The following is a 15,325-nucleotide window of genomic DNA, read 5'->3' as shown; positions in this document are numbered from 1 at the left end:
GCCCCTTTAAGGCCGGCACCAGAGAGGGTGGCCTCGCCGGGCTGCGCCTGCGCAGGGAGGGGGCGTCTCCGGACGCGGGTTCGAGTCCCGCCGGTGCCGGCCTGGTGCTGTCACCGGCGCGGCGCTCCTCGGCCCGGTGATGGACGCGGCGCCGGAGCAGGGCGCCTGCCCCACGGGAGCGGAGGCCGACCCGTGCCCGGAGCCGCCTGTACAGCGGCTGAGCGTGGCGGAGCTCGAGCGCGAGCTGGACTGCCGCAGCGAGCTGGTGCGTCGCGACGGTGTGCTCGGGCGCAGATCCCCGCCTGCCGGGGCGCTTCCTACCTCCTTCAGGGACAAGCAGTCTGAGGGAGGCGGCCGCGGCTGGGGCCCGGCCGCTCCCTCCCTTCCGCTCGGCACTGGCGGCTGTGAGCCCCCTGAGGCAGCTGTGAGGGGAGGGTCTATGGGGACAGGGCCGCAGTGGTTGGGTGGGTGAATAGGACGCAAGTGCTGCGCTGGTTCACTGCTATAGCAAAGCTTGCTGTTCAGTTATGCAAACATCTGGTAAAAGTGCCATTATTTTTGAGAAAACTATGCGTTTTCCCCGTTAGTAAGCAGTCAGGAAAAAAAGTATCTTGTGTAGTGATGCCTGTGGGTATTAGAAAGGCAGTGTAACATTGGTAGCGATCTTTACAAATAGAAAAAGGATTTTGACATTTCAGATCTGGCCCCTATGTAACTATTTTGTATTTTAGATACTAAATACTTCTTGTTCAGTCCTGCAATGCCAGGTTTCAGAGACTGCATTTCAAATAGGAGAAACTGCAGTATGTATAGTGCCTTTCTGGGCAGGCTCCGGTTGGAAGGAGTGCATACATAGCTGCTTCTTAGGTTTGGTTTTCTTTAGTTAGAAATGAGTTTGGAAATTGGAGTAAACAATTTAAACTCGGTCTGTGGTTTCTGATGTACAGATTGATGATAAAGAATTCGACATTCCTCAAGTTGATACCCCTCCAACACTGGAGAGCATCTTGAACGAGGTGAGTGGTCCATTGGACATGCAGCTGGCTCCAAGACAGGGAGGAGCTAAGATGAGGCAGTACATACTCCTGTGGCTCTTCTCATGTTGCATTTTTGTAGCAAATAAAACTGTATAACTTCATAATTTCCTGACACCTGACAAAGCATGTGCTCAGTTGAGTGATTGCTGTGCAATGTGTAATATGTTTGGAGTGGTTTTTTAGTCAAAATGTCCACTGCTGAAACATAGAATCAAACAATGGTTTGTGTTGGAAGGAATCTGAAAGTTCATCCAGTTCCAACCCCCTGCTGTGGGCAGGGACACCTTCCACTAGACCAGGTTGCTGCAAGCCCTGCTCAACCTGGCCTTGAACACTGCCAGGGATGGGGCAGCCACAGCTTCTCTGGGCACCTAATGTCTCATCTCTATCTCCCCTCTGTCAGGTTAAAGCCGTTCCCCCTTCTGTCCCTACAGGCCCTTGTCAGAAGCCCCTCTCCAAGTTTCTTGTACCCCCTGGTTAGGTATATATAAAATGTTTTAATCAAATTTAACATGTTAACCTGTGGCTTTGGACAGTCACCTAAAAACTATTAAAGTCCACTAAAGGTCAGGGTCATCGAGCAACTTTTTTTGGCTAGAAATGAATGCAAAGATTTTTGGGTAGTTCTTAAATTGTGAGAGGAGGTGAGAACTGGGTGCTTCACAACTCCATTTACATTGTAAATTTCATGTATGTAGCCCTCTGAACTGTCTCAACATCTGATGTCGGCTGTTGTAGTACCTTGCAGAGGAGAGCTGTCTTGTTTATATCCCATTCAGTACATTTTTTTAGAATAGCAACATGAGTGCATGGTCCTTACAAAGAAAAGGGCATGGAAGTAAAGATAATTTTTTAAGCAAACAAGTATTTTAGCAAACTGACCTCCTAGGAACCCAGTATAAAGGGAAAAGAAGCTTGGGAGAGGTGACAAGTCTTTTTAAAAGCTGTATTAAAGATGCATCTGTAAGGTGTCCCAAGGAGATACAGTCTGGGAATGAGAGGAATAGTAGAAGGGGCAGTGTACAGAGGTATGTCCTGTTTCCGCAGATGCCTTGGGTGATGAAAGCAGAGGGAACTTACTGGATTTGGGTATTAGCAAATTGTAAGGCGATGCAGGGGAGTGGAATCCAAATCTTGAACTTGAGAGGAAATCGCAAAGAAAGTGTAGTTCAGTGCAAACAAATCCAAAGTCTGACTTCACTGCTATTTATCTCAGTACATATGGGATGGAATAACTGGCATAGCATCTTCCAGAAAGGGTTTAGTGGAGACTGAGCCAAAAAGGTGTACAGCTGCACTGGAAAAAGGAACACTTTAATGGGCACAGGACTGCCAGCTGTAAGACAAGTGAGGTGCACCTGCTCTATTCCCTGTACATTTAGCATTAGGTGGGGGTGTGTGTTTTTTCTGGCTCTGTGCTTTGAGAGCAGCGTGAACTGTATGGAATTTAGAAGACATCAGGGAGAATGGTTGTCCAAAAAAATTTCAGGCTAAGCCTGAGAGAGGAGAGGGAGGGTTATCACCAGCAGAAGAGCACAGAGAAGAGCAAAATCAACCCTTATATCAGCCAGAGGGATTGCTAGACTCTTAGCCACCACTTGGTGAAGAGCTGGAGCAGATGGTGATAATTCTAGGCCTTCTCTGCAATTGGAGACTTTTGAGAGCAGCTTAGTTAAAGGTCTGTTGAAATTCTGATGGAGTAGGTAATATCTGGGGAAGAAAGATCAGTTGACTGACTACCCACTCCACTTCTGTGTTTATTGTGAATGCTGGAAACCATTTTTTTTGACAGAACCAGTCTCTTAAAATAATGCATAGTTCAGTTCTTTACATGAAAGACTATCTTGTCCTCTCCTTCTCGAGTTTTCTGCTTGACTGATGCTGTTTTGCTAATGTTCCATTTTGGGTGTTATGTGTTTTGAACATGTAGTAAGCTTTCTTGATTGTCTTCCTTCAGACTGATGATGAAGAAGAGTCTTTCATTTTGGAGGATCCCTTTCTCTTGAACATTGATAACACAGACACACACTCCTATGACACATCTTCTGTGGCAAGCTCTGACAGTGGGGACCGGACACACCTGAAAAGGTATTGCAGGACTTACACCCTGGGAAGATAAATGATTTTTGAAGGGATACTGCTTATATCCATTAAAAATTATTTTTTTTTTTGAGTGGGTAGAAGGACAGTCTAAAGCTAAGAGCAGTTGAAACTTCCTAAGGCAATTTCCTTCTGCCTCCTTCCTGAGCATTGCTTTGAGCATGCAAGTTGTCTGTTACTTGAGTAGTAACCCTTTAATTGCATGGATAGATTTTGTCTTGTGCTGTTACATCCAATGCTGAAGTCCCACAGGAAAGCTGCAGGGGCTCCAGTGAAGCTGCTTTTGGCAGAACAGAGTTACTCCTGAAAGATCAAGTAGGCAAAGATGGGATTTATTTTTGCACTGAGGGCTCGCCTGTTTAGCTAAATAAATGCATTTAATGGGAGATGGACTATTTAAATTTCTCTGAATTCTAATGGAATCTTTCAAACACTGGACCACGATGACTTTAAAGAAAATCTTTTGGAGGTGTCTCTGGTGAATGCCAGAGTCTGCAAACAGCTGGTGGGTATTTTGAAAAGTCAAGTGAACTTCTGTCACTCCTGTCAATGGAATGTTAATCTTGACATCTAAGAGCAGCCCAGAAAGTGATAATTAACTATAATACTGCTGACTCATTTTATTAATTACTCAAATGATGGCCTGATCCTACATCCTGAGCTGCTCAGGATGCCATATGTGCCGTGTGAAGATGTGATTGTTGCATGAGTAATTGTATAGAATAGAAACACTTTTAAGTGTCATGGCTTATGGTTGCATATAGTGGTGTACTGACTCCGTTCTTTTTTCCAAGATGGTTCCTGTTGAGGGAAATGTTACCTGTAGTGGCTTAGATATTTTCCAGTAGAAAGTGGGCAGAAAAACCTGGAAGTGTTACTGTCATCTTTGGATGAAGCTAGTTGCTGTGTTTATGGGTCCTTAGGCATAATATAAGATATTAACATGTTTCCTACACAGAGTCATAACACGATTTGGGCTTGAAACGACCTTGAGATCATCCAGTTCCAGCCCATCCAGTTCCAACGGGCAGGGACACCTTCCACTAGACCAGGTTGCCCCAGGCCCTGTCCAGCCTGACCTGGAACACTGCCAGGGATGGGACAGCCACAGTTTCTCCAGGCAACCTGTGCCAGTGCCTCACCACCCTCACAGGGAAGAACTTCTTCCTTATATCTAACCTAAATCTTCCCTGTTTAAGTTTGAACCCATCACCCCTGCTCCAATCACTACAGTCCCTGATGAAGAGACCCTCCCTGTCATCCTTCTAGGCCCCCTACATGTGAGCTACTTACTTGTGCACCTCTGGAGAGATAAGAACCAAATGTTTGTGTGTTAGTTTTGAAAATCTGCCTTTGTGGTGGTGTGTACTTGGCAACAAAACTCCAACTTCCTTGGGGATTTTTCTTCTGCTGTGTATGCTACAGTATACCAATGGTCCTTAGACATAACTGTCCCACCTAGACTAGTTAATTTGTAAAGACGTTTTCTCCATAAGCAGAAACACTTAACCTTTCATAGCAGATCATCTTTGTTTTAATTGAATGTTATACTTTAAGCATACCTTTGGTTTTCCTAGGGGTCTGTATTCTATTAATGAGACTTTTCTGATTGTGTATGTTCCTTATATACTCACCTTTAAAGACTGAAACTTCCTGACTTACTGGAAGGTTAATTAAAGAGCAGAAGTGTTGCTTTCATGCTTTATTAATAAATCTAAGGTTTGCAGATATGTGCTTGAAATTTTTTTGAATAACTTTTTTTTTCTTTTATCCCGTGGGTGATAAGATAAAAACCTATTTTAAGCAGGCACAGTGGTACATAGCAGGCTTTGCTAATAACCTCATGCCCGTTTCATTCTGTGTGTGTAGGCCCTGAGAACAAGAATGGAAACTGCATGAGTTATGAGAGCATGCAGGATTTACCTTCTGATTTAGCTGTGGTTTAGGCAAAGTCCCAAACTTTTATACTGCTCTAATAACATTTGGTTTATATCTCATTTCCTTAGGAAGAAAAAGCTCCCAGATTCTCTCTCACTCCATGGATCAGTTATACGGCTCTCACTTCTGAAAGGAATTTCTGCCCAAATAGTGTCTGCAGCAGTAAGTGTCCTTTTCTTCTGGTTTGAAACCATTAAGAATAAAAAAAGTAACTTCTGGTGTGAAAGAGAATGTGTGTGCAGTCTCCTCCCTCCCCCTGCTATTGGTTTTGGATAATACCAATATGTTTGGTACATAAATTGCTAGCTAGTAATCCCTAGCTGGTAGAGAATAGAGTAGTAGCTGACTTACTGTAGCAGTAATATGGTAGAAATACAGAAGATCCTATTTAACACTGGTTTATGTTGCTAGGTATCGTTAAACCTGGTGGGAAATGTTAATATAAAATGATAGCAGTGCTGTTGGTCTGCTTGCTTGAAGATGCTGGGGAAAGGTTTGCTTAATGCCTGCAGCAGGGACAAGACTATACTCCTCGTTCTGAGTGGAGTGAGGAGGGTGTTTGCATGTTCCTGTGTCTGTGATTGCGCTTGAGTCACAGGTGTAGTAGATTGTGCTCTGTAGATTGTACTGCCAGGGGAAAACCGCCTGTCCCAGATCAGAGCTAAGGTGGTGATTTATTAAGTGTATGATTTCTAAAGCATGCAAGGGTAGGCCGGTTAGAAGTGACTCATCTGTAGAGTGTCTGATGACTGTGTGACCAGAGTCTCTGTGGTGTGCTGCTGCTGACTGTTATTCAGGTTGATGGAGGTGTGGGAGAGCCACCTGCACGGGGAGCTCAGAAGGTGTGCTTGAGAGGGAAGAGGGAAGTAGTTTTGCAAACAATGACTATGCTGTGTACAGAGAGAATACTGAGAACTGTTATTAAGGTTAGATTGTTTTGAGAAGGACACAATGACTTCCATATGGAATTACAGGATATTCTACTTTCTCTCCACTTCTGTGCACTTTCTCATCCCTTCTGGGTATTTCTAGCCAGTGATTCCCTCCCTCAGCACTCTCTGCCTTGGTGGGACTATTAAAATGCAACTTGTGTGGTTTTTCTGCATTTTGTGGTTCTAATTATGAGACATATGCATGGAGCTGGAAGTTCTGTCTCTCTTAACTCATGACTTGTCCTGGTTTTTTAGGACAAAGTGGATGCTGGCTTGCCCACTGCAATTGTAAGTACTCTAGCAATTTTCAGCTGTAGTTAGTTTTCATGCAAGTTTGTTAAAGCAGTAATTTAAGACAGCTGATAAATGCATCTGCCTTCTTAGCCTTATTAAGAATTTTCAGATATGAGGGGGTGGGAGAAGAAGCATGAAGTATCCGGTTACTGGGGACAGTACAACCTTTATTAACTGTCCAGCTGCTTCTCTGCTGATCAATCCCCACACTCTCCCCATTTTCATGTCATCACTAGGGCTTGTTAGTTGAGTAACTAACCCTTCCCCATAGAGTAAGTGTTCATCTGTTGAACACATTACATTTCCCTAGCTGTTTCTTCTTTGCCAGTTATTGCTTTGACTCCTAAAAAGTTTTTAGAGAAACCTAAGCTGAAATGCTCATAAAAAGTGATGGGCTCAAAATCTCTACAGCTCTGATGTAACTGAAACATGACCTTAAAACATAAAATTTCACTAAAACCCTGTCTGAAAGATACTCCTGCTTAGACATTTGCATTAAAATTCTGAAGTCAAGCATGCTAATTAAAATACTGAACTGTCTGTAGTTAAAGGAGAAGAGAATTATTTTAAGGAGGTGAAATACAGCAAGTATTTGTTCTATCCCTGTGAAACGAGTTTTAATGTTTTAGGAAGAAACTAAAGATGTGCTTAGTTGCAGCAGTCCAAAAGAAATAATATTCCTTGTTTAAAAAGGAAAACAAAAAATGTCACATCTAAGGCAGAAGGTTGCACAGCAAAAGTGGAAGCGTGCTCATGTGCACATGGGATAAAAACCTGTACTTACATACTCCATACGTTAAGGTGCTTAATATTTTTAAATCTGACTTACACTTGCTAAGAAACATGAAGTAGACCAACATTAATATATCTACAGCATCACGTAGTTCTGTTAAATTTTATTTAATTGGGTGCAGGTTTGCAAGTGCAGTAGGATCTTGGAACTATGTTTAATTCCCCATGGAATGAAGCTGGAGTCTCTGGGCTTACTGTGGACTGTCTCTTCAGGGGACCAGCACTGCCCAGGGTTGTGGGAGAGTTCAGATGTGGGTATAAACAGCTGAGTGAGAAAAACCTTCTGGGTATTTAGACTCAGCTACCATACCAAAAGAGTAAGGCTGCCTTTACGGAGAAGATATTTCACTGTGGGTACCTCTCTGAGCATTTGAATTTCAAACAGCAGAGGGAATGGCAGCCCTCTGAACATGAGAAAGTGCTCGTGACGGTTGTTTAGATGCAATACTTCTCTAGCTTTCACATAGAATTGCCTGTCACTTACAAATTAGAAAATGGTTCTGTCTGTAACCTTCTGAATCTTCCCCTTTTGGCAAACTTTGCATGAATGTAGCAGGAGTTTAAGTGATGGATTTGTGACTGACATTTCATCTACTTTTAATCCTTCTGCATGACTATTTCAGGCAGCATCAAATCTGATCGCAGTGGGAACTTCCCATGGGTTAGCACTCATCTTTGGTAAGTTTAAAATAATGTTTTGAGTTTTTTGCATTTTAATGATCTTAAACCCCAAGCACAAGAAAGAAAAGCTGAGCCTGAATTAGAATTGCAGGGTGGATTTCTTGTAGTGCTTGTGCTAAATGGGATTTTCTTTACTGAAAGAAATGAAGCACAAGTAATATTCTATATTTACATATTTCTTCTGCTTTGTTGGGGATTGGCACATTGAGATATTTAGCTCTGTTGCAATTTAGAGCCTTTTGTATTTTTAAATATAAATTACTCTGTTTACATGTGGAAGAAACCAGAACCAGTTTGCAGCCATCATCTCACACAATATTAGGCTTCTTACTTACAGCATACTGGCTGCCAGAATTAGGGAAACAAAAATGCATTCTTCTGGAACTGAAACTTCTGACCCATCGTACCTGCAGGCTTGCATCATAGGTTTCTCCTTCCCTGACTTTCCCCTGCACCAGTCGCTTCTGTGTCCCTTCATTCAGTTATTCTTTCCTTCCTCTTAACACCAAACTTTCTTTAAAAGGTTTCTGAGCTTGTGCCTTTGTGTATCCAGCTTGCCAGCTCCTGAATTGCTCCTGTCACATTGGGGTTCTGTGCCTTTTGTCTATGCAGCAGCAAATTCTTAACAGGTTTAGAAATTTCATTATCTTCTTTGCTTTTCTTTTGAAGCTGGCTTAAACTATTCAAGAGACCAAAAGTTATGAGGGACAGGGTACAACAGAAGGATGGAAAAGACAGTGTAAAACTCACCTTTATGGGTGATTTGAAAACTATTTGATGCCATTTTCTTACCAGTATTGAGAAACGATTACATGATGTGCTTAATCTGTATGTAAAAAACTACTTACCTGCTACAGTCAGTACATGATATTACAGAGGTTTTAGTTGTAGATCTTTGTGGTTTTCTTAGAATTTGTCTGATAAGTGGAGATGTCCAATGCCACTGCTATGGAACACATATTTACTCTGATTTTCCTGTTGTGCTCTCTATTTGCAGACACTCTGAAGTCAGTAACCTTTTAAACAAGAAATTATTCTCTGCGAGTGTCATAATAGAGAGCGATTATTTTTAGCATTTTACACTGCAGAAGGGGCTGTAACACTCCACATAAACATGCAAAGAGGAACAATCATTCTTACTTTTGTCATGATTATTTCTGCATCAAGCCCTGTTTAACAGAGTGGGCCACTGAATGCCTGAATGTCCAGGATGCTTAGTATGCCGTCTTATTTTGGGTTATATATTTTGTAAGGTTTGCTTGTTGTGCTCAATGCTAGTGTGTTTAAGTTTTCTTTGATGACTGGACCAACATGTTTACTGTTGTTTTGGCCATGATATTTGCAAGGCTGTATAGTCTGTAGTTATTTGGTTCATTTTGTGGCCTTTAGGAAACTTGGAGCAATGCAAGCTCTCCACTAGTTGGCTTTTATTAAGATAAATGTCTGTGCTTTGAAGAACTTCTCTGCATACTTGCAACAGGGCCTTTAAAGCTTTCTGATCTATTGAAACATATGAAGTTATTGTTTATACAGCTATGTACTGAGCTGTATTATCACAAGTGCATTCAGGAGGTTGAGAAAAATGAATACTTCCCCCTATTCTGCACTTTTAAGATCACATCTGAAGTACTGGGTACAGTTTTGGGCTTCTCAATACAAGGAAGACTTCGATGTACTGCAGTGAGTGAGCCCAGTGGAGGGGGTTTACCAAGATTACTATGGGGCTGAAGCACATGATGCAGGAAGAAAGGCTGAGAAAATTTGGTGAGAAGGTGACTAAGGGAATGTCGTATCTTCTACTACCTAATGGAAAGGTATAGAGAAGAGAGACTTGGATTCTTCTCAATGGTCCGTGGTGTTAGGTAAGAGGCAGTGGGTACAATCTGCAGCTCTGATATTTCTTGCCATCAGGGTGATGAAGCATTAGTTAAGGGCTGAAGGAGGCTGGATGCTTCTGTTCTATGCTAAATTCTTTCAGTTTTGTAACTAAAACCTGAGTGTTGATGAAAGTGCTCTCAGGATTATCTGCAAAGAGAGAAATCGTTGCAGGATATGGGTGCATAAGGCCTTGTTGTGCACAAAGGTTGAGGATTAATGTTCTGGCTTGGGTTTAGTCTGTCCTTTAAACCAGCAGTTTATGTCTGTAGATTGATCAGTTTCTGTACTTTTTTTTATGAAGAAGTTTTTCTGCAAGGTGTGTTAATGAAGATGAGATTTACTTGAGTTTTGTAAGCTGTGCGCATGGTTGATACTGTACAATGGAAACATAATATTTTTTTTCCCTGCAAAAATGTAGGTCTCTTTTCTGGTTTCCCTCATCCTTCTAGAAGAGCTTTTTACACTACTTACAAGTAACGTAAAAGTAAATCAAGAGATTTTTACACTACTCAAAAACTATCCATTAAACAGAAGTCACTGAAATGTGTTATTTTTCATGGAGACTTTATGTTCTGGACAGAAAAAATCTGTATTGCTAAGCTTTGTTTTGATTAGTGTGGAACCACTTATTTTCTCTGTTGGCTGTAAAATTTAGTGTCTTGAGTCTTTGTTGAGGTGTGGGAATGACATGATATCTTGGGAGACCCAAAGCACCTAAAGACAGCGTTAAATCTAGATTTTGGGAACTGTTGTCCTTGAATGTTTTTTGACATTAATGGGGAGTTGATTGGCTGGGTGGTGATACCTGCTGAAAATAGTTTTATCAGTTACATCACTGTGAACTTCCAGTTTTATTTCCTCTCTGATGTCTGTTTTTTTTCAATACAACGAAGTCCAAATTTATAGATTCATTTTTCTTCACTGGTTCCATATGCTTTTAAACCACTTGATTTTAAAACACTAGCTGCCACAGCATCCTCTCAGTTACTTGAATAAATCAAAAGGGCAAATGTTAGTAAAAGGAAGCACTGTCAGCAAAATCTGAAGGTTCTCTCTGAAGAACATCACATATATGCTGTTTGTTACTTTGCTCCTTCGTTTTATATTGATTTCTGGCTTTTTCTTTCCTCTTTTGGCCCTTTCTGTGTGGACTGAAAAGGAAAAGGTACAGTAACATTGCACTGTGCACGTACCCTGCATGAACAGCTCCTGTCTTGCCCAGTTTGCATGTTGTCTATGCAAGAATTTAAAATACCAGATAAGCAGCAAGTAAGGCAGTACAGTAACCAGTCAGTGGGTGATACTGCTGGCTGCTCTGGGAATTGGTTATTGAATGCATGTGCATTGCACACTTCCAAATTCTCCAGGCAAGATCAGCAGAGCAACAGGTAAATGTGCTATTTATAATGTCTTAGGGCAGCAGGTCCATAGATGGTTTTAAAGGCATTATTTTGGGCCAGGACAAAGATTACAATCCATCTGTTTCTGCCTGAGAGCTGTCAAGTGGGACCACTATGAAGTAGGAACCCAATTCAGGGCGCAGTGCGCCAGAAACTGTGAAACCTGTGCCAGCAGACAGCAACTTCTGAAAGTCCTGCTCATGCATGAGTTATGCTTCTGAGAGAGGGAGCAGTGGGTCCCTGATGTGGTAGCCACAGGTTCCTGACTTAACCCTTGCTCCAAGTAATAATTTCAATAGCTTAAGCTGAGGGCAGGGGGTGAGGAGCTTACCCATTAGCTCACCATCCCCCAGCCAAGAGTTATATATCTCTTGGGAGAGCATTTATGGGCACTGTGCCTAATAAAGGTGGGAGGAAAGGACCTGTAACATCCAAGTAATTCTGCAGGAAGTAAAGCAGGCCTTTCAAACTTACGAAAATCATGGCTCAACGGAAAGATCTTGATGGAAACCTGGTGATCTGAGAAGTAATAGCTTCTGGAGTGCTATGTGTATTCCTTTCTGCTGGAAAGTGACTTCTATTCACAGACGTGTTTTTATTGTTTACTTGTAGAGCTGTATCAAAGTGCCATCTCATTTGACTTCAGACTTTGACAGCAACACAAATAGTTACTGCCAGAAATTTTTTTCAGCTGAAAATTTGCTGTATGTCAATCACAAAATGAAAAACATTTTTTTTGACTGTTGATAGCCACCTTTGTCTCAAACACATGGAAAAAGCTTTTTTGTGCCTAATCCTGAATGTGCCTTAGTTAAAAGTTGCTAATATTAATATGGAAAACTATTAGATCAGCTTTTATAACCTTTTGCTTTTATCCATTTTTACTACTTTACCAGTTGATTAACATGAGTGTATTGATACAGGTGTCTTGCTTTGCTTTGGAAGCAATTTCATCCATCTTATTTAATGGCTTCTCCATGCGTCATCTTTTGACTGGCTGGAAACAAGTACTGGTGTGGGTTTCTGTGGGATTAGCTTTCCAAGTGATCATTTCACAACTCTAAAAATGCATTGCTGACAAACAGTGGGCACTTCCTTCTTAGGAAGAAATAACTTGAGTCATACAAAGCATTTAATTTTGGGGTGGGGGTCTTGTTTATTTTGAAATGACGTTGGTGAGGGAAGAAGGAAATGGATTTTAAAGTTCATGTGGGTATACGTATTAAGATGTCAAGCTGAATTGAAAGCAGTAGTGATTCTGGAGCTGCTGCCCTTTTCTGTATGAAAGCTGTGAAGGATTCTCCTTTTTCATGCTTTACAGGAAACAGGTTACTGATCAACTTACTGGCAGGTTTAAGCTAAAGTGGAAGGAAAAGAATGCAATTCACCTTCAACAGCAAAAGCAGCAGTATTTTTCTTATTTTTAAACATATTTCTATGGTTAGGAGATGGCCTTTTGGTAAATGAACTGTAATTCCAAATCTCTGGAACAGGAATTATTTCTTCGGGACCTGAAGGACACCCTCTGGAGAATACCTCTTGGGGGAACTTGTTTTCCAGCTGTAGCTCTGTTTTCTGAGCTTCCATGCAAATTTTCTGTGATTTTTCTTCTTTGACTCATTCTAATCTATGCCATATACACCCTTGTCACAGTGATGTCAAGGTGTTTTTTAGTAGCATGGCAAAGGATGATTTTTATTTCCATCACATGGCTTCTGCTTCCATCTTATCCTAATAAAGAGAGCTGTGTGCAGAGCGATGGCCTTAATTTTGAAGTGTTTCCACTGCCTTGTGCGTAGTTAATAGAGGTGGTGGCTGAAACACTCTGCCTGGCCCCTGGAGCAGAAGGTGCTGTGGTTTGCTGTGGCTCCCTGGCATCAGACTGCTGCAATTTAAGCACCACTGCAGAACAATAAAAGGAAAGCTACATATTGCTTTGATTTTTCTAGTATCCCTGCATATCCATATTCTCTCTGCCTGTCTTGTAGCTTTAAAATAATTTATAATCTTTGTATTTCCCTGCAGGACAGTGTGCCACTATCTCTGTACTAACATGTGCTCTCATCTTGTAAACTCTTAAGAACTTAATTGTAAGCCTGTGAATCAAGTGAATTGTAAATGTAAATAATTGCATTATATTAAATTTAATGATTGCTCTTTATTTCTCTTTAATTTCTTACTTCTACTGTAGATCAAAACCAGGCTCTTCGGCTGTGTCTGGGCAGCACTGCTGTTGGGGCCCAGTATGGGGCTATCTCTGCTCTCAGTATCAACAATGACTGCTCGAGGCTTCTGTGTGGCTTTGCAAAAGGACAGGTAATTCCCATAGGATGAGCTGGTCCAGTGCCCTGTCCTTCTGCATGCTGTTACTGAGAGACTATCCAGAGGTGACAATAGCTCCAAGCCAAGCACATTCAATATGTAGCTGTTCGTTGGTTTTGTGTTGAGGAAGCAGTGCATGTAGCTTGATCTGTCAAGGGCGTTTTTGGCCAGCCAGTTGCTGCATCCAGCGAGTTAACTCAAACAAATTAACTGGGGGTAGGTTTCTGTGGAGGAAATGGGTAATGCAGAATACAGTGAAGGATTTGGTTAATCACAGCTTGTTGTGACATAAATCCTGACCCTAATAAACTGAAATGTGCAATGACAGGGCACCCAACTTAGTCTTCCTAGGTCACTTTGAGATCTATGCTTTGTAATGTAAAGCTAGTTTTTACTGTAGCAATGACTTGAATTTCTTGAAACCTGTATCTAGCTCCGAGGTTAGTTTTTACTAATACCTTAAGAACTACTGTTGTAGTTTTATGCCCTTCCCTGAATTTAAGGAGAGAAAACAATTCCTGAACAAAAGTTACAAGACTGAAACTAAAGCAAAATAGATAGAGTTAACTTGGTAAAATTGAGAGGACCATGGAATACAAAGAAGGTTGTTTTGTTTTTCTTTTGGTTTCATTTCCCTTTGCTCCTTTGGCTTTCACATCCATTCTAAATAAAATATGCTCCAGTGCCTGTGATAGGGCTAAACGAGAGACTGTTCCAGACAATGTGGAAGTAATCCATGCAGAGCCAATGGCCAGTTTTAAATGATACTCACATAAAGTATTTTGGAGGAGCAGTTCTGAAACATCTGGTCTATGAAACATTGATAGGTGTTACATGGAACCATATAAAACAGTATTTCTAATAAAATGTTTGATTTAAATTGCCTGAATTTAATATCCAAGCTCAAGCTAAGCTGTTTCCTCTTCCTGACCTGTCATGCTGAGCAAATGCAGAAGGGGAGTGACAAGGTTCGTAGTGAGAGTATAAGTAGAGAAGTAAATTGCTTGTAAGAACAGGGTAGCAAGAGATTTCAGATCACTTTTCTTGATAGGAAGACCCTACTAACCTGGAATGATATTGGGAATATAAAAGTTTACCATGTAATAATGTGTAAGGTGATGAAGAGAGGCCCTTGGCAGTAAACATGTGTACTGACAACAGTCTGCTTGCAGATCACAATGTGGGATCTGGCCAGTGGGAAGCTTCTGCGATCAATAACAGATGCCCACCCCCCAGGGACAGCCATACTGCATATCAAGGTAACAAGCACTACATGTGCTCATTCTGTGAATCTATACTAGTTACTTTTTTTCTTTTAAGCACATTTGTGTTCAGTCATTTGTGTTGACTTTCCTTGTGTAGAACTTTCAGGTTTATAGAGTAGAGCAGCTACCTAGGAGCTATATGGTAATAGTACCCAGAGGTGAGAAAAAGGAGCAGAAAATCTATTTCAAAAAGAAACTGAGTGTTTTGAGAGCTGAAATAATTATATTGCTGTGGGTTGTACTATAACAAATAACAGTTGTTGTCTGTTCTGACTCCTCTGTCTGATGCCAACATTTATGAAGAAATAGTTATTAGCATACATTTCTCTAAAATTTGCTGTGGTTTGAACTGGATATGTGAATTGCCAACTTTAAACTTAAATGAGTTGGAAGTATAGAAACTTCAAGTTTTTCAAGTAACTTGTGAATGCTTGTGTTGAAAGAGGAATCATCTATGGCTTCTTGCTCATCAATGTTGTCGTCACGCACAGAAACTCGCATCTGATTTTGTGCATGTCTTTATTATAAGTGGACTTTTCCTACCAGAGCATAATGCTCCTTGGCAGTCTGGTCAGAGCAGAGACTTTGGTGCATCACACAAATTCTTCTCCCTTACTTTTCTCACACATCTTTTAATTACCTCAGTTCTGTATATCAAAAGTGTCTTTCTGGTAGATACGATGCTT

General features: G+C 41.3%; 1 protein-coding gene across 3 annotated transcripts in view; it reads left to right on the top strand.

The window, feature by feature from the left end:
* Nucleotides 1–43: 43 nt before the first annotated feature.
* VPS8 (VPS8 subunit of CORVET complex) overlaps nucleotides 44–15,325 on the top strand; it is a 77,456-nt gene continuing 62,174 nt past the window's right edge. The window contains exons 1-8 of one of the 3 annotated variants that reach the window (XM_061354465.1): nucleotides 44–265; nucleotides 948–1,016; nucleotides 2,995–3,125; nucleotides 5,144–5,237; nucleotides 6,263–6,295; nucleotides 7,717–7,766; nucleotides 13,233–13,368; nucleotides 14,547–14,633. In XM_061354465.1, coding sequence (XP_061210449.1) covers nucleotides 140–265; nucleotides 948–1,016; nucleotides 2,995–3,125; nucleotides 5,144–5,237; nucleotides 6,263–6,295; nucleotides 7,717–7,766; nucleotides 13,233–13,368; nucleotides 14,547–14,633 — 726 coding nt within the window. In that variant the 5' untranslated portion in view covers nucleotides 44–139. Of the gene's footprint in view, nucleotides 266–947; nucleotides 1,017–2,994; nucleotides 3,126–5,143; nucleotides 5,238–6,262; nucleotides 6,296–7,716; nucleotides 7,772–13,232; nucleotides 13,369–14,546; nucleotides 14,634–15,325 lie in introns of those variants that run through there. The other 2 variants (XM_061354466.1, XM_061354467.1) reach the window with 2 other exon arrangements.

The sequence above is a fragment of the Neopsephotus bourkii genome, unplaced genomic scaffold (assembly GCF_033783945.1).
Source record: "Neopsephotus bourkii isolate Nb327-2 ecotype Australia unplaced genomic scaffold, CSIRO-AGI_Nbou_v1 NB_739, whole genome shotgun sequence".
NCBI classification, from domain to species: domain Eukaryota; kingdom Metazoa; phylum Chordata; class Aves; order Psittaciformes; family Psittacidae; genus Neopsephotus; species Neopsephotus bourkii.
This window is presented reverse-complemented; position numbering and strand designations above follow the sequence as displayed.